The 24827-nt window shown below is 44.5% G+C and overlaps 1 protein-coding gene across 1 annotated transcript in view; it reads left to right on the forward strand.

Moving 5' to 3' along the window:
- LOC113407401 (complement factor H-related protein 1-like) overlaps nucleotides 1–16316 on the forward strand; it is a 22752-nt gene extending 6436 nt beyond the window's left edge. The window contains exons 2-5 of the mRNA XM_026655887.2: nucleotides 1825–2001; nucleotides 11839–12021; nucleotides 13192–13392; nucleotides 15666–16316. Of these exons, the coding sequence (XP_026511672.1) occupies nucleotides 1825–2001; nucleotides 11839–12021; nucleotides 13192–13392; nucleotides 15666–15679 (575 nt within the window). The 3' untranslated portion in view covers nucleotides 15680–16316. The remainder of the gene's footprint in view (nucleotides 1–1824; nucleotides 2002–11838; nucleotides 12022–13191; nucleotides 13393–15665) is intronic.
- Nucleotides 16317–24827: the final 8511 nt, after the last annotated feature.

Consider the following 24827-nt stretch of genomic DNA (forward strand, 5'->3'; position numbering starts at 1 on the left):
TTGCCTCAGAGTGTGATTTTCATACACCTTTGGGCAGGGCTGGGTTAAGGCACAGGCACAAATAGGAACCTACTCTCTGGCTCTCAGGGTCCTATGTTGACATCAGAATCTCAACCTTCATTAAAACATATTGGTTCTAGTCTGCATGGTTTTGAAAATATTCAACTGAGCATAACTGATTTTGTGATGTCTGCATGAGTCTGCAGCAAGAGCCATTAGAGGCAGGGAAGCATCCTCCTGACTCCACCATTAGAGGTTGGAGGTTGAGGGGGGAGAAAGCGGTGGCTATCTCCCAAATGCCATCCATTCTCTGTCTTCTGTAGAGTTCTGTGATACTCTTTCGGTTATTTTACCTGCTTTGATCACAAGTGAAATAGTTGGGCATCTGAGCCAACCCCATTTAGATTCACAAGGTATTCACCCCACTTAGAAATATTGTTCCAAGCTAAATGCAGAACCAGGCAGGCATCTTGGCATCGGTTACACTATTTTTATGGTTTTCCTCATGATCTTTACTTTAGTTTTCCACATGAAAGTTCAGAGTGTGAAGCATATAAAATAACCCCTCCCTCCCCCCCAAAAAAGTGCTGTGTCTATGACACAACCCAATTTGAGCCCTACTTCTCATCAATTGTTTTCTGCCAGCTGGCCAGCTGATACAGTGCATTTAACTATATGGTAATATTCCCCCCATCCAGTTGCTGGAATTGCTGTCTATACCTCCTTCCCATTATTGCAACCCAGATTGAAACAGGAACTAAACAGCTAAAGGCTGCAGCTCCAAAAGAAAGACTCTTCCCACTTATGTAAACAGAGTTGTGCTTAGCTGCTTGTCCTTTCAAGGAAGGTGCAGCATATGCTTACACACCTTTCCTCAAAGTCACATTGGCCCAGCTCTGCCCAGGTTGGACTGCCTAGCTTTTGGAGAGCTGCCAATTTTGTGAAGCCCTTCCACTCAGTGCAGCCATAGCTCCAGGGCCTTCACTGGTTCCAATGCCAATATCTCTTGGGAAAGGAGGTGGTCTGTCAAGCAGGTAGGTCATTCACTGATCCTTAGGCTGTAAATATATAAACAGTATCTCATTCTAGTAGCTAGCAGTGCTACTGACACAGAACAGTCAAAAGAGGATGATTTGATGCTCCAAGTGAGAAACCCAGCTCCCCTCTGCTCTTTTTACAATGATTCTTTAAGCAGAGCTGACACTGGCCACTAACACTCTGCAAAGTCTCCTCATGGATTTGAGAACCATTAGTCAGACACATGCTGGAGCTGTGTTGTCAGGGGCCAGAATGAAAATTGGAAAGACAAGTGGCTCCTGCAAAGACAGAGCCACAGATTTGGAGTCCTGAAGGCCCTACCACCTTTGCATGGAAGAGAAACAGAAGAAGTTATTGCAGAAGCTTACATGGCTTTGCCCTTGTTGTTTCTGGGGGAGAACTTGGCAGAGTTTAGTTGTCATAGCCACCTCAGCCACAGAGCATAAACTCCAAGTGGGTTAGGGAGGAAGAGCACAATATGATGTGTAGAGAGCTGGTCAGAAAGTTTGATTGATTTGTCAAGTATGAAATGTTTTCCAGAAACTTGTGATTTTGTTTGACTTGCATCTTGACCCATCCATGCATCTTAACCCAAATCAATTCACTATTGGAAGCCTTTTTGTCACCTCTCTGCAATTTAAAGTGTTCCACTAAACAGGACTGGTTAATCACTAGAGGATTTGAATAGAATTTGTACACAATTAATGGAATACTGTAAATGCTTTAGCTAACCTGATGTCCTTCATGGGAATGTGTCAGTGATTGTGTTTTCATGTGTCTTTTCAGATATGAGATGTGCACCTGCACCGGAGATTTCTGATGGTAAGATTCTAGGTGCTAAACAGCGAAACTATTTCCCTGGCGAGAGGGTGCGTTATCGATGTACACAAGGTCTGAGCCTTATTGGGTCTCCAACAGTAACATGTACGCAAGGGAAGTGGTCCCAACCACCAGAATGCAGAGGTATTTTACTTTCCTATTTCTAAAATAGCCTAATAGTGATGATATTATTAGAAACAAAAACTTCACTCTCATTCAGAAGAGTTTGCTTCCCTGTATCTCTTCTTTTAATGTACAAGTTTATGCTTACTTGAAAGCCAGAAAGCAAATCTATTTCTAGTCTGTGATGTTCTTGGCAATGGTCATGTGGAGCATTAATGAGAAAATTCTCACATTGGGCCAGACCCTACGCTCCTTATTCAAGCAAACCGTCAGTGGATTTCAATGGGAGTTTGGCCTGAGTAACTTCTGAGTAAAGGTTGAGGGCCAAATTTTGCCACTCCTGCTCATGTTGAGTAGTTAACATTGACTTCAGTGTACCTAGTGTAACCCACACACCTCCTGGCTGTGGTGCTCTGTCCCCTCTAATAGCGCTGAGATCACTTAGGGTATGTCTACACTACGAGAGTAGTTCGATTTTACTTAAATCGAATATGTGGAATCGATATTGCAAAGTCGAACGTGTGTGTCCACACTAAGGACAGTAATTCGACTTTGTGAGTCCACACTAACGGGGAAACCGTCGACATTGGAAGCGGTGCACTGTGGGCAGCTATCCCACAGTTCCCGCAGTCCCCGCTGCCCATTGGAATTCTGGGTCGAGCCGCCAATGCCTTCTGGGTAAAAAAATGTGTCGAGGGTGCTTTTGGGTAACTGTCGTCATCCGTCCGTCACTCCCGCCCTCCCTCCCTGAAAGCGCCGGCGGGAAATCAGTTCGCGCACTTTTCTGGTCAGTGACAGCGCGGACGCCACAGCACTGCGACCATCGAGCCCGTTGCGACCATCGCTGCAGTTGTGGCCGTTGTCAACACCTCGCAGCTTATCGTCCACCTTTCCCAGAGGCAGATGCAGAGAAATCAGGCGAGGAGGCTACGGCACCGCGGTGAGGACCTGAAGTCTGAGAGTAGCACAGACCTGTCAGAAAGCACGGGACCCAGCACAGAGGACATCACGGTGACAATGGGTCATGTGGATGTTGTGGAACGGCGATTCTGGGCCCGGGAAACAAGCACGGACTGGTGGGACCACATAGTGCTGCAGGTCTGGGAGGAATCACAGTGGCTGCGAAACTTTCGCATGCGGAAGGGGACTTTCATGGAACTTTGTGAGTTGCTGTCCCCTGCCCGGAAGCGCAATGACACCCGGATGCGAGCAGCCCTGACTGTCCAGAAGCGAGTAGCCATAGCCCTCTGGAAGCTTGCAACGCCAGACAGCTACCGGTGAGTCGCGAACCACTTTGGCGTGGGCAAATCTACCGTGGGGGTTGTTGTGATGCAAGTAGCCAACGCAATCGTTGAGGTACTGCTCTCAAAGGTAGTGACCCTGGGAAACGCGCAGGTCATCATAGATGGCTTCGCCGCGATGGGATTCCCAAACTGCAGTGGGGCTATAGATGGAACTCACATCCCTATCCTGGGACCGGACCACCAGGCCAGCCAGTACATCAACCGAAAGGGCTACTTTTCAATGGTGCTGCAAGCACTGGTGGACCGTAGGGGACGTTTTACAAACATCAACGTCGGATGGCCGGGCAAGGTTCATGACGCTCGCGTTTTCAGGAACTCAGGTCTGTTTAGACGGCTGCAGGAAGGTATTTACTTCCCGGACCACAAAATAACTCTTGGGGATGTTGAGATGCCTATAGTCATCCTCGGGGACCCAGCCTACCCGCTAATGCCCTGGCTCATGTAGCCCTATACTGGCGCCCTGGACACTGAAAAAGAACTCTTCAACTACCGGCTGAGCAAGTGCAGAATGGTGGTGGAGTGTGCTTTTGGCCGTCTCAAGGGGAGATGGAGAAGCTTACTGACTCGCTGTGATCTCAGCGAAACCAATATCCCCATTGTTATTGCAGCTTGCTGTGTGCTCCACAATCTCTGTGAGAGCAAGGGGGAGACCTTTATGGCGGGGTGGGAGGTTGAGGCAAATAGCCTGGCTGCTGATTACGCCCAGCTAGACAGCCGTGCGATTAGAAGCTGTGCATCCGGGAGGCTTTGAAAGCTAGGTTCCTGAGTGAGCAGGGTAACCTGTGACTTTTCAGTTTGTGTACAGAGAAGCTGAACCTGCCCCCGTTTCTTTACCTACTAAATGTTCAGTATCCTCTCCAGTTACATACCCCGTTCCCCCCCTTCCAACACATGTTTAAAAATAAAATCACTTCAATTTTGTTAATGAACACCGTTTTCTTTATTACTGTTTTCGTGGGAAAGTGTTGAACCTGGGACGCAGACTGTGGTGGGGAGCGGGTGTAGTGTAGTGATGCAAATGATGCTTCTAAACTCCAGGAATGACAGGCTCCGCAGTGGTGGACTGGTGGTTTCAACGGAGCCTGCCACCCCTCCTGTTCGGGACTCTGTGTGTGGGGGTGCTATGTGACTTTGCGGCAGGGGGAGGACGGTTACAGATCCCCTGTTGCGTGGCTCTGTGATCCAGGATAAGGACCGCTGCATAAGATCTGTAACTGCCCTCCCCCACCACAAAGTCACAGAGCACCCCCCACCCCCCACAGAACACTAAAACCACCTCCCAGACTGACCAGGGTAACTAGTGACTGCAATGTGTGTGTGCCCTGCTGCTGAACCTGGCCCCGCCTCTGTACCCTGGTAAAGGTGACTGTCCTGTCCAATTACCAACCCCCTTCCCCCCCTTCAGACAGACTCTCCTCTAAAAGAACATGATGGAAACAGTAATTAACAGAAACATATTTTTTATTAGCAACTACACATGAAACTGGGGGGTGAAACTTGGACGGGAGCTTGGGTGAGGCAGGAAGGAAAGGACTTGTCAAATTTTGGGGAACGAGAGCCTTCTAGTACTAGAGCAGTCTGCAGGGGTGGAGTGAGAGTTTTCATGGACTCTGCTGCCCCTCCTTCTTTGGACTTTGGGTGAGGGGGGTATGGGACTTGGTGGCGGGGGAGGGCGGTTACAGATAGACTGCAGCGGGGCTCTGTCCTCCTGCCTCCGGTCCTGCAGAACATCCACAAGGCGCCGGAGCGTGTCCGTTTGCTCCCTCATTAGTCCAAGCAGCGTTTGAGTCGCCTGCTGGTCTTCCTGCCGCCACCTCTCCTCCCGTTCCATGTGTGATCGGTGCATTTGGGACAAGTTCTCCCTCCACTGTGTCTGCTGGGCTGCCTGGGCTTGGGAGCAGCCCATAAGTTCCGAGAACATGTCCTCCCGTGTCCTCTTCTTCCTACGCCTAATCTGCGCTAGCCTCTGGGAGTGTGATGCCAGGCTAGGTTGTGAGACAGTCGCAGCTGTGGGAATGGGAAAAAGAGTGAATTCCTCAGAAAGATAAATTTCGTTGTGAACAAAGAACATAGTCTTTCTCTGTGAACAAGACCATGCACAGCACCTATCACATGCGCACTCAGGACAAGGTCGAATTTTCGGCCCTCGCATTCAGTGCCTGGGGTCTTGCAGTGCAGATCAGAGAAGTGGGGCAGGACACCGGAATTTGTGTAGCAGGCCGACATGGTAAGCCGTAGACTTGTGGCTGCTTAAAACTTTAATAGTAGCACTGGCCTCCTTTCACATTGAAAGCAATGCCAGTCCCTGCTGCCAGCAATCCGGCAAGCATGAACTCTGCCCCTGTCCCACCCCCTCGCGGCTGTCCCAGGGAAAGATCCCTGTATGCTGCCCCTCTCCCGCCTCCACCGCGTGGCTGTAAACCGCCGGTTACATTTCTGTAAAGGAACAGGCAAGCAGTCCCAATACTAACATTCCCCTACCTAATTCAAAGCAGGTCATCATGAGCGACATCACTCTGATGAGGATTTCAGAGACGGAAAAAGAAAGGATGCTTCGGGAAAGCCTGCAAAAACCAGGGCCGTATGCCGCCATGCTCTGCAGGGCAATGATCCCGGAGTACTTGCTTGTCTCCTGGCGCGGAAATGTTTCTTACTACGGAGGACCCAATAAGGCCGCTCTCCCCAGGAACCTGATGCAAAGGCTTTCCAATTACCTCCAGGAGAGCTTCGTGGAGATGTCCATGGAGGATTTCAGCTCTATCCCCGGACATATAGACCGGATTTTACTGTAGCTGCACTGGCAGGGACTAAACGGTAGAGCGGCTTGGGCAGAACAATCATGCTAAACCGGACATTGTTAGATTTTTTTCAGTAGTTGCACTGCCAGGGAGTGAACAGTTAAGCGCCTAGGGCAAAGTAATCATGAAAAACCCATTGTTAATATTCCTGTTCTGTTAAAAATAAATGTTTACATGTTTACAACACTTACTGGCTGATCCTTCCCCTGATTCTGTGTCCGGGTTAACGGCTGGGGACGGTTGGTAGGGGATCTCTGTAAGGGTGATGAAGAGATCCTGGCTGTCGGGGAAATCAGCGTTGTAAGCGCTGTCGACTGCCTCGTCCTCCTCATCTCCTTCCTCATCTTCCCCATCCGCTAACATGTCCGAGGAACCGGCCGTCGACAATATCCCATCCTCAGAGTCCACGGTCAGTGGTGGGGTAGTGGTGGCGGCCGCATCTAGGATGGAATGCAGTGCCTCGTAGAAACGGGATGTCTGGGGCTGGGATCCGGAGCGTCCGTTTGCCTCTTTTGTCTTCTGGTAGCCTTGTCTCAGCTACTTGATTTTCATGCGGCACTGCGTTGCATCCCGGCTGTATCCTCTCTCTGCCATGGCTTTAGAGATCTTCTCATAGATCTTTGCATTCCGTCTTTTGGAGCGCAGTTTGGAAAGCACGGACTCATCGCCCCACACAGCGATCAGATCCAAGACTTCCCGATCAGTCCATGCTGGGGCCCTCTTTCTATTCTGAGATGGCACGGCCATCTCTCCTGGAGAGCTCTGCATCGTTGCCAGTGCTGCTGAGCTCGCCACGATGTCCAAACAGGAAATGAGATTCAAACTGCCCAGACAGGAAAAGCAATTCAAATTTTCCCGGGGCTTTTCCTGTGTGGCTGGTCAGAGCATCCGAGCTCGGACTGCTGTCCAGAGCGTCAACAGAGTGGTGCACTGTGGGATAGCTCCGGGAGCTATTAGCGTTGATTTCCATCCACACCTAGCCTAATTCGACATGGCCATGTCGAATTTAGCGCTACTCCCCTCGTTGGGGAGGAGTACAGAAGTCGAATTTAAGAGACCTCTATGTCGAACTAAATAGCTTCGTGGTGTGGACGGGTGCAGAGTTAATTCGATGTAACGGCGCTAAATTCGACATAAACTCCTAGTGTAGACCAGGCCTTAGAGATTAATCAGTCTACTACAGCCTTAGCTAAGGGCCATATGGCTTTTAGCTCATGCTGTAGAGGCTCGTGCATTTAGCTCCAGAGTCCCAGGTTTGATCCTGCCCCCCGATGACCGGGGTCTGTCGGCGTTTCACTAGTCTGATGTTAGGACTTCAGGATTTGACCCATAACATAATGTGAATAAGGTTGCATAATGGTGCTCTTTTTTGTATTATTTAGGACCACAGTTTCACTACCACTTCCAGATGAGCTAGACAGTACACAAGAGACTATTAGTGAAATGCCCACTCCATTGAAGTCAGTGGAAGAAACTTTGTTTGACTTCAATAGGACCAGGATAACACCATATATCGTTAAGCTTCCGGAAAAAAGTGATGTCACTTTACTGCAGAGGTGGGCAAACTACGGCCCAGGGACTGCATCCGGCCCTTCAGACATTTTTATCCTGTCCTCAAGCTCCAGCCAGGGAGCGGGGTCCAGGGCTTGCCCCGCTCTGTGCATGCCGGGACTCCGGGCGGCTCCCGGAAGCAGCAACACGTCCCCCCTCCACCCATAGGCGCCAACTTTCTCTGGTGCCGGAGGGGGGCTCGCGCCCCCACCGCCCCGGCCCCACCCCGACTCCACCCTTTCCCCACCCTGACCCCGCCTCCATACCAACCCCTTCCCCAAACTCCTCGCCCCAACTCCCTGCCCCTATTGGATCCCTTCTCCAAATCCCCGCCCCAGCCCCGCCTCTTCCTCCAGCACGCCACGTTCCCCCTTTTCCCCCCTCCCTCCCTGCCCTGCAAAACAGCTGTTTTGCAGCGCAAATGCTGGGAGGGAGGAGAAGCAGGACGCGGTGGTGCACTCGTGGAGGAGGCAGAGGTGAGCTGGAGCAAGGGGGCGGGGCGGTGAGCTGGGGCAGGGAGCTGCTGGTGGGTGCTCAGCACCCACCAATTTTTCTCCATGGGTGCTCCAGCTCCAGAGCACCCACGGAATCGGCGCTTATGCCTCCACCTCCTATGCATATGGGAAACCAGGGGGCTCCGCACACTTCCCCCGCAGCTCTCATTGGCCAGCAACCACGGCCAATGGGAGCTGCAGGGGCAGCGCCTGCAGACAGGACAGAGCTGCCTGGCCACGCCTCCACATAGGAGCCGGAGGGAGGACGTGCCTCTACTTCCAGGAGCTGCTTGAGGTAAGCGCTGTCCGGAGCCTGCACCCCTGACCCCCTCCTGCGCCCCAACCCCTTTCCCCATCTCTGATCCCCCACCTGCCCTCCGAACCCCTTGGTGCCAGCCCAGATCACCCATCTGCAACCCCAACCCCTCATAGAATCATAGAATATGAGGGTTGGAAGGGACCTCAGGAGGTCATCTAGTCCAACCCCCTGCTCAAAGCAGGACCACTCTCCAACTAAATCATCCCAGCCAGGGCTTTGTCAAGCCTGACCTTAAAAACCTCTAAGGAAGGAGATTCCACCACCTCCCTAGGTAACCCAATGAAAAAGTTTTTCCTAGTAGCCAACCTAAACCACCCCCACTGCAACTCCTTATCCCCAGCCCCACCCCAGAACCCACACCCCCAGCAAAAGCCATCACCCCAACCCCCAATTTCGTGAACATTCATGGCCCGCCATACAATTTCCATACCTGGATGTGGCCCTCGGGCCAAAAAGTTTGCCCACCCCGCTCTACTGGTTAATTTTTTTTTTGGTTTTTTGATATACCAGGATTTCATTGGCTGGGTGAATATGAATATTAAAAAAAAAACAATAAATCTGCAGAGTAACAGCACCTTTTTCTGAAAACCAAAATTGTGATTCTAAAAACTAACTAGATAGTAATCTGCAAGTATTGTTTACATTGAGTGGTACCATGACTAAGGCTAAGATTATGTCACGGAGGTCATGCAAGTCATGGAATCCATGACTTTCAGAAACTTCTGTAACATTTTCTGCTTCAGCCCCAGGGCAATATAATGTAGTAATGGCAGAACAAATTGTGAAATACATATATGTTAACATGCATTATTTCTAAGGTTGTCAAACAATTAAAAAATTAATCACGATTAATGATGAAATTAAAAACATCACGATTAATCCCAGTTTTAATAGCAGTCTTCTAGATTGGTGGTTGAAGCATGAAGGGGCATATGAATGTTTAGCATTTCTGGCATGTAAATAACTTGCAATGCCGGCTACAACAGTGCCATGCGAATGCCTTTTCTCATTTTCAGGTGGCATTGTAAATAAGAAGCTGGCAGCATTATCTCCCGTAAATATAAACAAACTTGTTTGTCTTAGCAATTGGCCGAACAAGAAGTAGGACTGAGTGGACTTGTAGGCGCTAAAGTTTTACATTGTTTTGTTTTTGAGTGCAGTTATGTAACAAAAAAAATCTACATTTGTAAGTTGCACTTTCATGATAAAGAGATTGCACTTCAGTACTTGTATGAGGTGAATTTAAAAATACTATTTCTTTTGTTTATCTTTTTACAGTGCAAATATTTGTAATAAAAAAAATAAAGTGAGCACTGTACACGTATTCTGTGTTGTAATTGAAATCAATATATTTAAAAAAGAAAAAATATTTATAATAAATTTAAATTGTTATTCTATTATTGCTTAACAGGGCAATTGAAACTGCAAATAATCACGATTAATTTTTTTAATTGAGTTAATCTGTTTTGCGTTATTTGTGTGAGTTAACTGTGATTAATTGACAGCTCTAATTATTTAATTTTAGAAAAAAAAAAATTTAATGAAGCTAGTACATTTCTAAATAAAGCCTTAACGTCAGAAATAAAGGAGAAATGTTAATATATATAAAATCAGAGTTTTAGCTGAAAATATTCGTATGCATTTACTGTATTTTTAAATAGTCATTAAATAATTATACAAAGTCTTAATGATAGAAGCATAAAGGAGAAGTGTTAATACATATATCGAATGCTCTACTTTTAGTAGAATATATGCTTTTTATGCAGTCAATGCATTTCTAAATAGTCATTAAATAATTTAATCATTCATCAATAATTCTTTGTGAAATTGTTTAATCAACTTTATTAGGAATTCTACTAACTGCATATTTTTTTTCTAAAAATAATTCTCTATATATTCTTCTATAGAAATGTACTATTAAAAATATTTTCCTCTAAAAATGAGGAATATTCATGTTCACCTATGTCTTAACACTTCTTTATTCAGCCATTCCTAAGATTTCTGTGAACTATTAATGTACTAACTGTCATTTTCTCTAATGATGCATGTTAGCCTCTCTATTTTTCTGTTAAAACTTTGTATACTTGTTTACTAGACTTTATTTAGGATTACACTAAATATGTAAAATGTTTTCTTGTTAAAATGAGGAAAGGGCAAGAAACATTTCTTTAATTTCTTTAATTCTAATGCATCTAATAAGAATCAATTAAATAAAAAGGCAAAACTTTTTTTCAAAATGGCCACCAGTGCTAGAAATGCACATTTCTAAAAATGAGATCTAAGGATGAGAGATAAGGCAAAAGAAGCAGGTCATAAAGCAAAAAGGGCTCAGGGAAACCTGTCAAATTATATGATCAGTACAAGTAAAGTTTTTTTTTTTACTACTCATGTTAATTTGTAGCCTTAGCGTTTTCAAAATTTTACCTTGTTTATCCTAATCCCTTTCTAAGAGAAGAGAAGCAGAGAGAGGAAATGGCTGCTGGCATTTGAAAGTAAATGTCCAATTATGAGTTTGGCTTCTCTATTAATTATTTTTAAAATCCATCTCACTGAGGCACCTTTCCAAAGGGCAAAGCTTAGCTACATTTATGAGTTCATCAGTTATAGGGACATCAAGAGGCTTTCCTGTCCTCAGATTCATTCTTTCCTTTCTCCCCTCATTTTTATACTATTCACGCCAATTTATCTCTCTAGTGTTATTCTGAGTTTCATATTCCACTCCTTGGACCTGTATTATCCCAACTTCTATTTAGCCTGCATCCTCTTATCATTATTTTACCCTCAGTCTCGCTCCTCTATCAATATTCAGATACTATGGTAATGTCATAATACTCTGAGACAAGTGCTGGATGCATCCAACACCCTACATGGTAATATGGTCATGGAGAGAGTAGGTACTGTATATGGATGAACTCCTCAGTGATAAAAAGCAGGTTGATTGGTCCACATGAGCCTGAGGAGGGGAGGAGTTGGGCCAAAGCCTCTCACTTTCCATTTCCCTGATAGTCAGTGTTTAAGCCAGAATGGTGGGATTAGTAGGGCAGAGATGATTGACCCAAAAGATCTCAAACTAACCTAATTCTCTGTTTGAAAAGCAACCTGGAATCAGGTCTTGACAAAGCTAGAGTAGCTAGTTACCTATTTTGCCATCAGTTCCATAGTGTTAGTTGTTAATAAACAAATATCATGCTGCTTCAACTGTAAAGATAAAAGTTTTAGTTTTTTGTGTTCAGTTCCAATATCAGGCTGATTCTTTTTCGCTGTTCCCTTGGGATTTTTCCATCTCTGTCCGAGTATATTGATGGCGCTGTTGTGTAATATTTGTGATCTTATAGCATTTACTGTAAATAATCACTGATGCAAATATTCTCTATTTCTATATTTACTTTTAGAGGCTGCTGGAAAGTGTGGGCCCCCGCCTGGTATTGATAATGGAGACACCATTGCCTTTGCACAGCCAGTATATGAATCAGGTTCAAGTGTGGAATATAGATGCAAAAGTTTACACGTAATGAGGGGATCTCCATTTGTTCACTGCGAATCTGGCCAATGGACAAACCCACCAGTTTGCTTAGGTAGGTACAAAAATCTATTATATGAAAAAGAACTGTGATGAGTATATATTTTTCATATTATGAGCCCAGTTCTGATGTCACTTGTTGTGGTGTAACACCACATTAATTCCATCAGTCTGAATGGAGTTACTCCTGATTTAGACAGGAATATGTTAGGGGAAGACTCTCCTTCTTTTTAGGGATATCACTGCAGATTTTTTTTTAAAAGATCAGGAAATGGCAAACAGCCATGCTATTAGAAGTATTTAGAATGTACCCCCAAAATAATATCTCAGTTAAAACCTGTAAAAACCCACTACAATGAAACCAATGTTTACTGTAAGTGAAAAGATGTATTCAAATATATTTTTATTTTTAAAAAGCTTTCAATTAGAGTAGATGCTATGAACTACAATTCAGTAACTTATAGAATTAGTGCTAGGAGTATACATGATGCTGACATGAGCAGCAGCGGATTCCTCTTTTGCCTAGTGGGAGCTCTAATGTCATAAAACTAATGTAGTCTGCTCTACACCCGTGTCTTTCTAACCTCCATATGCTCAGAGTGAGAGAAGGGAATGGCTGGAGTACATTGTGGTGCAGTGTTCCAAAGTTGGGCAGCTACCTCTGTGTGGTTCTTAAATTATGGTGAACTTATCTTGTGGGCTGGTTTGTCCGGGCCCTGACTTCACATCTCGAGAATAACTTGACATGTCCCCTTTCTCTCCTGCCATGTAACCTATACGAAAGGGGTGGTGGACCACAACAGGGAGCCCGATTTGCTAGCTTTACACCAGCAAAGAGCATCCTTCCACATGGAGAGTATTCTGTTGGCCAGGTATGGTTAGGTTCTGGCCCATTTGCATCAGCTGAGTGGCAAAAAGGGGCCACATTGTAAAATGGAATTAAATCCTGTCTTACTCTCTGTTCATCTAGTCCCAGTCTCCTCTCTGTCCCTTCCCACAATATCACACCATTTGGTGTGAAAGCCTTCTTCTCTAGAGTTCCTTTTTGTTCTCTCAACCGTACCATCTCTCCTTTACTTTTCAAATCTTGTCGGAAAATATTTCCCTGTTTTATTTAACTATGTAAAGCATTTGGGGACAGGGTCAGTGTCAATATAGTTAGTGAATCAAATTTCCAATAATAGATCCACATGTACATAATGACACTACATTTTTCTTTTTCCAGAGCCATGTACAGCATCCCCAGAAGAGATGGAAAAAAACAATATTGACCTGAAATGGAGGGAGACCACTAAATTGTATTCAGAAAGTGGAGATTTTATTGAATTTGACTGTAAATGGGGATATGAGAGGGATCCACTGTCTTCTGGATTTAGAGTACAGTGTGTGGAGGGGAAATTAGCATATCCTAAATGTAAGAAAAGAGGTAAGTAATCTCCAATTACACTACAGTACTAGTGAATCATCTGACTAAAAGATTTCTTAATTTTTACTGAGGAATTCTAGGGTTTAAAAAATATAAAAATGCATGGCAGAGTGGCACTATTGTGATGGGTTCCATATAAACTCATGGGAAAGCATGATTCCTGACCCAGACCTCTTGCAATCTAAATAGATAAGACAAATGGCGGTAAAGAGATGCAGCTCGCAAGCAAAGTGACCACACTACTACTTGAGTTGTGACAATCACCCTCTGACATCTGGGCTTCTGTGGGTTACCGACAGGATAGAAAATTTTTTGCAAGTGTCTTGTCTTACCCAACTTCTCTGGCTGGCTGAGTTCCTCATGCAGGCAGCTGACTTCCATTGTGGTCTGCAGTCCTTTGATATCCTTCTGATGCTGATGTTTAGCTCCTAAATCCTTGCTTCAGCAAGCACTGTTAACAGGTTACATGTTAGGCAAAGCTCCCCTAGTCTCCTCTACTTCCTGGGAAACCTTTTGATCCATGGCAGTCAGTTTGCTTGTCACCTCATTTATCTGCCTTGCCGGTCCAGAGTGGGAGTTTTACCCAACTTCTCAGTCTGCCCAGATACTTTGTAGCTGCTGCCCAAGGAAAGATTTAGGCCATGTCTATACTTATAACTGACAGCGGCACAGTTGTACCAATACAGCTGTTCCACTGTCAGAGTGCTCGCCTAGCCTCCTTATGCCGATGGGAGAGAGCTCTCCTGTCGACATAGTCAAATCAGTTCAGTGAGATCTCTCATTGACATCACACTGTGCATATGTGCGCTTATGACGGCAAAAGTTACGTTGCACGGGGGGTATTTTTTCACACCCCTGAGAGACAAAATTTTACCAACATAACTACTAGTGTAGCCATGGCCTTAGACTGCATGTCATCTCTCAGTCCTTTCTGGTAAACCTCCCACTGTTGCTTCAATACCTTTTGCAAAGTCTCCAGCTCCTGTTTTAGGCGGCGTTTTAATCCTTTTGACCATCTTTGACTTTGAACTTTTTAGCCTAAGCCTTTAGCCAATATTCAGGGTCTTCCACCTTTTTTTTCTGTTGGGAGGGGGAAAAATGGTGTAGTGTCAAGTATTTCCATGACACAGCCCTTGTTATTTACAAAGTATGGACACAAAATCCTGTTTCTCTGAACAGTTGGCTCAGACAACAGGAGGCAGTTTCCTTGCTCACAATTCCAAGCCTACCTTTACATTCACCAATCTGACCAAAAAGATCTTTTCTGTCATAGCCATGCTACCAATACATCTACTGCTGTCTCGCCATAGCTTTCTGGCATGCTCACACATACACACGCATGCACACACTCCCTCCATCCCTCCCTCATTTAATCCCCAGCCCTCCTATTGTCAATCCCTAGAGAAACTACTCAACCAGAATTGCTCTAGCCTTTTCCCAGGCCTTGCATATGGTCTAGTCCATTGTGTCAGCTATCACTAGACAAAGGGGCATGTAACTGCTTCCTCATTTAGCCTGAATGAAAGATGAGTATCATGCCCATTAGTTTCACTGAGGTGTGTGACTGCCCATCGATCAGACCTGCTTACTGCGAGCTACTCTATCTCCAGTACAACAATACTATCAAATTTATTGAAGGAAAAATCTATTTTGTCTTACATCATTCTAGTTCTCCTGTCTTCTGATAAAGAAGAATCATAATTGCTGATCTTCTTCCCATATTAGGATGACTATATTATTGTGGCAATTCCCACATCACCTTTTGTAAACTAGTGTGAGAAATGGCACCTGCTTTATAGCATTATGGGAACAGAAGCAAAAAAATTGTGCATACATATGAAGAAGGCTGGCTGGAAGCAGCTGATAAGAAGTCATGGAATGAAACAGGTTCAAGATCCCTGTTCCAAAAATTCCATCACTTTCAAATGCTAATAACTACACCATGGATACTGATAAAATACAGTAATATGTAGTAAATCAATGTATGGTTTTCTGTGCTACTTTTAAGTTCCACTTCAAAATAAGTAATTGTTTGTAATATGAAAAACAGTTGAACCACTGCAGTTCAGGGGTAACTGCAATTATGGTTGGTGGAGTTTGTTCCCATTTACTTTCCAAAAAAGGTTAAAACCATCTAGTATGAGTTTTATGCCATTCTGTTGAAATCAATATTCTGTTCCTGTGCAGTCCATAGGGGATTTGTATGTAATATTTGTTTTTAAAAAATTGACATGTACTAAACTAATTTTCAGTATTTGTTCTCTCTCTGACAGGCACTTCAGGATGAATAAAAAGAAGCATCAAGCAGATAATTTTAAGTCAGATCTAAGGATCAAATCCATTGACCAGTTATTTGTAATGTTCACATATTATGTCCTTTGTCAGTATTTTAGATTAAATTGATATGTATCAGTTCAGTCCCTTTTTTTATCATTGGTCACAACGGTTTAAAATATACAATCATAAAATAGTAACAACAGATGGGCAAATAATTTCAAACTCAGATCAAACTACAGATTGTTATGATATTTGGAAAAGGAAACTTTAAGGGAAATTGTACACATCTGCACATCCTGAATTACACACTTCTTGCTTCCTGAAACAGAAAGCAGCAGTATTTCCCTCTGGCCCAAATCAGGAACTCCAGGAAGTCTCATTAGAAACATTAATCTTGACAGATTGTTAGCCCAATCACCACAACAGAAAGTTTCGGATATGCATGGAGGCTTTTTTGAGTTCTGCCCATCGCTGTTAGCTGTTGGTGATCATTCTTCCAAATGTTTTAGTCCATGCAACCAAAAATTTATCCTGTCATCTACCACAGTTGTACAGAAAACACTGACTTCTCTGGTTGAAGTTTAAACTCATAATGTCTTAATTATTTTTCCTTTTTAAAATTAAATATTTGTATGATTCATTTACCACTCTTCTTAAAAAGTCTGTTATTTGGACTTTTTCGGGTTTTTTTATTAAGACCATCATCTGAAGTAAAGAGGGAAAGAATCTTAGGATTTGTAGAAAAATGGAGACAAAGATGAAAGCCTGCAACTAATTTGAATAGCAACATGATACATGCATTTGGCAGTGTGTGAATAAATTGTCTATTCCTATTTTCCACTGTATGCAATAAACTGGAAATTAGAATAGTGCTGTAACAGAGATGAATCATTATCAGAATCCACACAGACAAATAACTGAAGATAAAGTGAATAATGAGGGGATGCTATATGTAGGGAATGGATCAAATTCTGGACCTGTGGCATACACAAATAAGCACACTTACACTATAAAAGCTGAAAAAACTGTGTATGTATTTTCCCCGAAATTATGTAAATGTTGAAGTTTTTCACATTATTGCAAGTCTGCCTGTAGTACTTATCAGGGGGTAGCCATGTTGGGTCTGTATCCACAAAAACAACAAGGAGTCCGGTGGCACCTTAAAGACTAACAGATTTATTTGGGCATAAGCTTTCCTGAGTAAAAAACTTCACTTCTTCAGATGCATGGAGTGAAAATTACAGATGCAGGCCAAAAGCTTAAGCCCAAATAAATCTGTTAGTCTTTAAGGTGCCACCGGACTCCTTGTTGTTTTTGTAGCACTTATGTTACTTATTCTCCTAGTGGAATCCACAGTCTGAATTTAGTCACCCAGGCTCCCTATTCAATGCAGGGGGAGAGTCAGTGACCCTAGGGTACATCTATATTTGAGTTTGGAGGTGAGATTCCCTGCTTCCATAGACATACCTGCCCTAGCTGTGCTCAAGCTAGTACCGCATAGGCACCAGCTCAGCCTAGCTTCCATGAGTACAACCCCACCAGACCCTCAGCTACCTACTTGGGTGGCGAGCCCAAGCTATTGCTGGTGCTGCAGCACCACTGGTTACTTTTAGGTGCTAGGTTGGGCTGAGTTAGTGTGGGTACATACATGGGAGCTGGGCACCACATGTATCCTTAGACTGGGATTCACAAAAGCCAGTAGGTTGAGCAAGAGGGCACTTAAGCCAAACTCCTTGGGGAATGCCAAGGAGAAGGTTGTGGCCTAAGCCTTACCCCTCAGTGGCAATTGAGCACTTTTCTCCACACAGGATACACAGCTGTGAACTCTTTCCTGGAGTTAAGCACCTAAGTCAGGTCACCCTTTCTCATAAAATAAACACCACTACGTGGTAGTGGTGCCATTATACCCTAGAGCGTACAGGCGTGCAAGCACACACACACACACACACGTAGGTAGAGACCTAAGTCCAAAGCCTGATGCAGAGCCTGATCCAAGTGATTCACTAACTACTAGACAATAGGTTATTCTGGCATATGTCTTTATCAAGTCTCCAATTGTAGCTGTTCCACTTTGTCTGCCTAACTAATTAAAAAATTAATTAGAGCATGGACTTGAACTTGGGACTCCCACATCTGAGAGAGTCTCAGGAACCTGGGTGACTGGGCAACAAAATGGCAGATGGAATTCAATGTTGATAAATGCAAAGTAATGCACATTGGAAAACATAATCCCACCTACACATAAAATGATGGGGACTAAATTAGCTGTTACCACTCAAGAAAGATCTTGGAATCATTGTGGATAATTCTCAGTATGCAGCGGTAGTCAATAAAGCTAATGGAATGTGTGGAATCATTAGGAAAGGGATAGAGAAGACAGAAAACATATTGCCTCTATATAAATCTATGGTATACCCACATCTTGAATACTGATGCAGATCTGGTCAGCCCATCTCAAAAAATATATATATTGGAATTGGAAAAGGTACAGAAAGGGGCAACAAAAATGATTAGGGATATGGAACAGCTTCCATTTTAGGAGAAATTAATAAAACTGGGTCTTTTCAGCTTGGAAAAGAAATGACTAAGGGGGATATGATAGAGATCTATAAAATTATGACTGGTATGGAGTAAGTAAATAATGAAGTGTACTTTAGTCCTCCTCATAACACAAGAACTAGGAATCACCAAATGAAATTAATAGGCAGCAGGTTTAAAACAAACAAAAGGAAGTATTTCTTCACACAACACATAACCTGTGAAACTGTTTGTCAGAGAATGTTGTGAAGACTAAGATTATAACAGGGTTCAGAAAGGAACTAGATAAATTCATGAAGGATAGGGCCATCAATGGCTATTAGCCAGGATGGGCACAGATGCAAAAGCATGCTCTGAAGTATCCCTAGTCTCTGTTTTCCAGAAGCTGGAAAAGGGTACAAGGGATGGATTACTAAATGATTACCTGTTCTGCTCATTACCTCTGAAGAACCTGGTATTGGCCACTGTTGGAAGACAGGATACTGGATTAGATGGACCATTGGTCTGACCCAGTATGGCTGTTCTTATGCTCCCCTAACCACTGGGCCATAGAATCATTTTCAATTATGTTTAATTATTTAATATAAAAGTGGAATGGGATCAACAGGCAAGGTTGAGAGAGAGAGAGAGAGAGAGAGAGAAAACGATCTTAGGGGTTAGGGGCATGCTTATGAGAGGTAAAAGATTTGGGTTCAACTCCCTGTGCCATATCAGATGGGGGTATATGTGAAAACTGAACCCAGGTCTTCTACATCGCGTGAGTACTCGACCAACAGGGGAAAAAGTTACAAGGGAGGGCAGCAGCCTCTCCTCTTCAGTTTTGTGTGAGAAACAGTTTCAGCACCTAATTCCAGGAAAAGATTCACAGCTGTGAATTCACAAGTGGCGAGACATACCTAATTGCCTTTGAGGGGTAGGCTTAGGCCACACCCCACTCCTTGGCATTACTATTGGTTAGCTTCAGTGGCTCCTTGTTCATCGTGCTGCCTTTTGCAAAGCCTATTCTTAGGCACCTAATTCTCCCCATGCCTTGTATAGGAAGCCTGGATGTCTAACTCAGGCCTGTGGGTTATGCTTGGTGTTGAAACTCTAAATCCCAATTATGGCTCTAAATCTGAAGTGCTGTAGTCAGACTGGAGTCCTCAGGCAGCTGAAAGAACAAGGTCATCTTGTGCTCTACAGTAAATGAAAGGGATCTAGTTTCACCACACACCTTGTCGGGTGTGGAGTTTGCTTTTACTACAATGCTTTATGCTCTAAGGAAATACATAAGCCCATAATTCCAGGGAAAGCAGAGAGACACTATCACACTAGGAGAAGTTTATGTGAAAGCAGATATACACACAATACAAGGGAAATAAAAGAGCCAGGAGAGCATATACAAAGGCAACCACAACAAAGGTTGAAGACATCAGTTCATATATCTCCGCAATGTTCTTATTCTAAAACTGTATAGATAGCAGCTAAAGTACATATTTGGCTTTAGAACCACAGTTTTAGTAACTATCATTTAGTTACTAAAAATCCTCTTTTTTACATCTCATGATATTTTCAGCGTTCAGCTGGGGCAGAGCTAAGAGTTTCAGTCTGGGACAGTGTCACACTGATCTTGCTGCTGCTACTGAATGGCTCACATTAAGAAAGATTATTATTATTTGAAATCTATATGGCTAGTTTGATGTCAGTGGCACTACTCATGCTTAAAATGAAGCACACACTTAAATGCTTTAGTGGACCGGGGCCTCATATACTAGTATTTTCTGGAAAGTTTGGCAATTTGTATTCCATTTGCCAAAATAAGCATCAGTTTCATCAGGGGAATGGAGGGCTATCTCCATTCTCTAGAGAAGAGGGGACCATTATTCTCTAAAAGGAAAGGACTAAAAATGGATATAAATTACAGTATTATATGTTACTTTATGAATTAGTCTACGACAGAAATTATTACCAAGCATTCAACTTATCCAGAGAAGCAGAAGATAAAGTCTAGAATAATAATCTAAGGCAAAAAAAATCTCAAAATGCTAATTAGAAGAACAATACTGAGGTATATTTGGACATTTAATATCTACATTACATTAATTTGATAGCCAAGTTGGGTGATCAAATGTTCCATCTTTCTACTCATATCCCAGTGTACTCAGCCACCTCCCTGTACAGTTGATATCCACTGGCTTACCAAGCACATGCACAATGTAATTCACTTTATTCCACAGGTGGTGATAGCAGTTTTTAAATGAAGGGTCTGGATCTCAGCAAGATGAGGTGGGTGAGGTAATATCTTTTATTAGACCAACTTCTGTTGGAGGTGGGGAGAGAAATAGAGAAGGGGTAGGGGAAGCTTTTGAGCCACAATGAGCTCTTCCTCAGGTCTGGGTAAGGTACTCAGTGTCACAGCTAAGTACAAGGTTGAACAGATTCTGGACCTGTCAGTGACAGGCGCAATGGCTTCAGTTTGACATTGTCTATTCCCTGGCAATAGTGTCAGATATCATTAAGCAGTGGAATTGGTTTGAGAAGAAGAGCTTCAAGCGGGCAGGTAGAAAATGGTGGGATACTCTGTGAGTTCAATTACAGTCTGCAATATAAGACCTATACAAGGTTCTCATGGAAAAAGAATCAACCAGTTAGGGATTATGCAAAATGCATCGTGCAAAGCAGGGAAAGGGGAAAGAATAAGGGGAAGGTTGGATAACAAATAAACAGTAATGAAGAAGCTGCTAACAACTTCCCATACATTTGGTGAGTTTTTCCTGTCCCTGAAGTCACAGATATGAATGTAGTGGTCGGTCCTGTCAGGGCATGTGCACAGTCATTACAGTTCGAGGCACTGTCCATGACCCTCTGGTGGCAAAACACATGGATGGCTATAAACAGGTACACAGAAGTTTTTGCATTAATTGTCTTTAACAAAACAGAAAGATAAATCTCCATAAAACATGAGAGCTCTTTGCAGACACATATTTGCTTCACACACGCACACGGATCCTGTGACTACAGGTTTCAGGGTCTTCACCTAGTACTGGTGAAACAAAACATAGGGCTTGTCTTATCTTTCTCAAACCTGTTGTATTAATTTAGATGGAATACCGTATATATTTGTTCATAAGCCGAATATTTTTGGTAAAAAAGTGATGCATCAAAGATCGGGGGTCGGCTTATAAACGGGTCTTCACCAAAATTTGATGATTTTAAACACTATGGAATCTTGAATTGAATATCTAATACACTGTCATTTTGTTTACCTGGAGCGTCTGCAGGTATGGAGCCCCTCAGCTCCACTTCCCGCAGCTCCCATTGGCTGGGAATGGCGAACCACGGCCACAGGGAGCTGAGGAGCTCCATGCCTGCAGACGCTCCAAGTAAAGAAAACGTCCCAACCCGCCAGCGGCTTACCCTGACGGCCGGGAGCCAAAGTTTGCCAACCCCTGAAATATAGGGTCGGCTTATGAAAGGGTCATACAGTTTTTGCTATTTTTACCTAACCATCTTGGGGGGTCGGCTTATAAACGAACGGGCTAATGAACAAGTATATACGATATATAGGCTAAAGGTGTTAACATAACCCAGTCACTGTTTAACATTAAATAATGTAAAACAAGCTTTGGGGTTTGGTATAAGTGTGGGTGGGGGGAGGAGTCTCAGCTTGCATAATACTATGGCAAATGCACTGTTAAAATCCTTTTAACCTTTTATTAAAGACACAGAAAAGGAAAATGGTTCAAGCATTAGAAATGTAAAGTATTAAATCAGGCTTTCTGGTATTAGGTGAGATGGACTGGAGCGGTTGTGTTGCTGTTGTTACAGTTCAATCCCATTTGGTCTCAGATTGTGGTTGAGATTCAGCTGGCACTAGTAGAGGGTTCCTCTGGAATGTCACCTGGGTCCCTGGCTTTGGCCCAGTCTGGTCAGGACATCTCTTAGGATTAAGCTAAAGAAGCTCTGGGGTCCTAGGAGAAAGCAGGGTAACAGCCACAAAGATAAATGTTGCTCCAGTAGCCTCTGTCTGGTCTGCCATATTCCCCTCACCCCAAAGTCCTTCCTTTAAGGACCCAAAAAGGGAGTCGGTGGAATAGCCCATTCTCTCGTTATTTTGTCCACCACTTAGGCCTTATAACTAGGGCCCTACCAAATGCACAGTTCACTTTGGTCAATTCCATGGCCACAGTATTGTGTATTTGGTTGTTGTAGGGATAACCAAAAAACAGCTAAAACTGTCTGGGCTAACTCAGTGTGTGGCAATAAATGGCTTCTTTTAAGGTTTACAGCTCTCTGTGTCTCGAGTGATTTCTTCCTAAAACTGTTGCCCCCAAGGATATAACACACAGGGTCTTAAAACTGGTGAATTTCATGATTTCAGATGTTTACATCTGAAATTTCACAGTGTTGTAACCATGGGGGTCCTGATCCAAAAGGTGATGGTGGGGGGACGGGTATCCTAAAGCTGTTGTAGGGGGGTTGGAGGATTGCCATACTCACTTCTGGGCTCTGAAGGCAATAGCTGCGGAGTTTCCTGCAGCTGGAAGAGGCTCCCGGAGGCAGGGCCAGCCCCAGCGTTTTTGCCGCAACAAGCGGCAAAAAAACCAACCAAACAAACAAAAAAACGATCGGCGGCAGCTCTACCGCCTCAGTTTCATTCTTCGGCGGCAATTCAGCGTCAGGTCCTTCCCTCCGAGAGGGACTGAGGGACCCGCCACCGAATTCCGGGATGTGCCGCCCCTTTCCGTTGGCCGCCCCAATCACCTGCTTGCTGCGCTGGTGCCAGCCCTGCCCGGAGGTGGAGATAGGTCCAATCTCCCCAGTGCTGCTGGGAGTGCCCCAACTGGGGGCTCCTAGCTGCTAGTCAGGACCAGTGGTGGGTTAATGCATGGGCCCATGGGGTCCATGCCCAGGGTCCCTGGACAATTTGAAAAATTGGCACCCCAACCCTGGCAGGAGCCACAAGGTGGAAGCCCTGAGCTCCGGCAGGAGCCACGGCGGGGGGGGGGAGGGGTAGTAGTCCGGAGCTCAGCTCCGGGGCTGCTGCAGCGCACAAGTGAGGGTGTACCCCCTTACTTCTGCGCTACCTGTGGAGGTGGGTCTGATCTCTCCCCCTAACAGCCATGCAGGGGAAGGACAAGTCCTGTCCCTCCCCAGCCCGTCCGATTTTGGGAGATCAGATTTCATGGGGCAGGACTTGGTAGGGCCCTACTTATAGCTGACACACCAATTTTGCTTCATTAATGTCTGAACCCACATTTCTGGTTCATCAAGCATGCGTTTAAACACAGTCCCGGAGTTATATCAGTAAGCCATATTGTTTGGACTACTTTAGTCTTTCTGGTTCCCTTTTGTATTTTTTCCCTATCAACATTTGTTATCTTGGTCAGTGATTCTCAGCCAGGGGTCTGGGGCATCCGGGGGGAGGGGGGGGGCTGCGAGCAGGTTTCAGGGGGTTCTCCAAGCAGGGCTAGTGTTAGACTTGCTGGGGCCTGGGACAGAAAGCCAAAGCCCCACCACATGGGGCTGAAGCCGGGGGCCCTGAGCCCAGCTGTCTAAGGCTGAAGCCAAAGCCTGAGCAGCTTAGCTTTAAGGGGGCCCTTTGGCATGGGGTCCCCGACAATTGCCCTGCTTGCTACCCCCTAATGCCAGCCCTGGCTTTTATATGCAGAAAACCAGTAGTTTTGGCACAGGTGTGTGTGCCACCTGATATACTTAGCTCCAACTGAGCCCACCCATTCCAACAGCCTGGGCTTTCTCACCTTCTCCTTGCTGTGCCAGGCCCTCAAGCCTTCTCTGGCATACACAGGTAAGGCCACACCCAGCTGCAAACAGAGACTGAAATCAGCTCTATATGGGAGGATTCAGCTCGGGGATTACCCAGCACTCATGTGCACACCTCCTTTGGAGTGTAAGCCCAAAATAATATTGTCTTGAACTGTATAGAGAGATCTGTGCAGCACAAGCTCATAAAAATCATACCCCACACACCCCGCTCAGTGCACAGCTTTTTGCCCCTCCCCTATGAATTGCACAAACTGGATTCTGAAATAAACAAAAAAAGAAGTTTATTAACTACAAAAGGTAAATTTTAAGTGATTACAAGGGATAGCAAACAGGTCAAAGCAGATTACTGAACAAATAAAACACACAAGCCAGGCTTGTTACATTAAAGAAATTGGCTACAAATTTCTCACCCTAAATGTTCTTTTATGCAGGTTGAGAGTTTCCTGAAGGTAAACTACACCACTTGTAGCTTAAATCTCCAGGTATACCCATCACAGGCTGACCTTTCTCAGCCTGGGCCCCAGTCCTTCTCCCCAGATTAGTCTTAAGTATTTCTAGCAGTCATCCTGGACAGGGATTCAGTGAAGAACCAGTGACCCTGATTAACTCATTCACCAGCCTTAAATAGAATTTACATATGGCAGGAATCTTTTGATTACCAGTCTGACCCCTCCACCCCCTCTTAATGGTTGGTGAGTATCTGAGTGTCTGTTGCTGGGACAGTTTGTCAGTTTGACCGTGTGCTTGATTGCTTGCTTGTTTGTTTGAAAAGTGTGAATTGGGAGTGCTTTGTTCCAGGTGGGCCTTGAGTGGGCCTGACTGGTATATAAGGGCAGTCAGCAGCAAACCAGCTG

The sequence above is a fragment of the Terrapene carolina genome, unplaced genomic scaffold (genome assembly GCF_002925995.2).
Source record: "Terrapene carolina triunguis isolate 2854851 unplaced genomic scaffold, T_m_triunguis-2.0 Scaffold211, whole genome shotgun sequence".
In the NCBI taxonomy this organism is placed as follows: domain Eukaryota; kingdom Metazoa; phylum Chordata; order Testudines; family Emydidae; genus Terrapene; species Terrapene triunguis.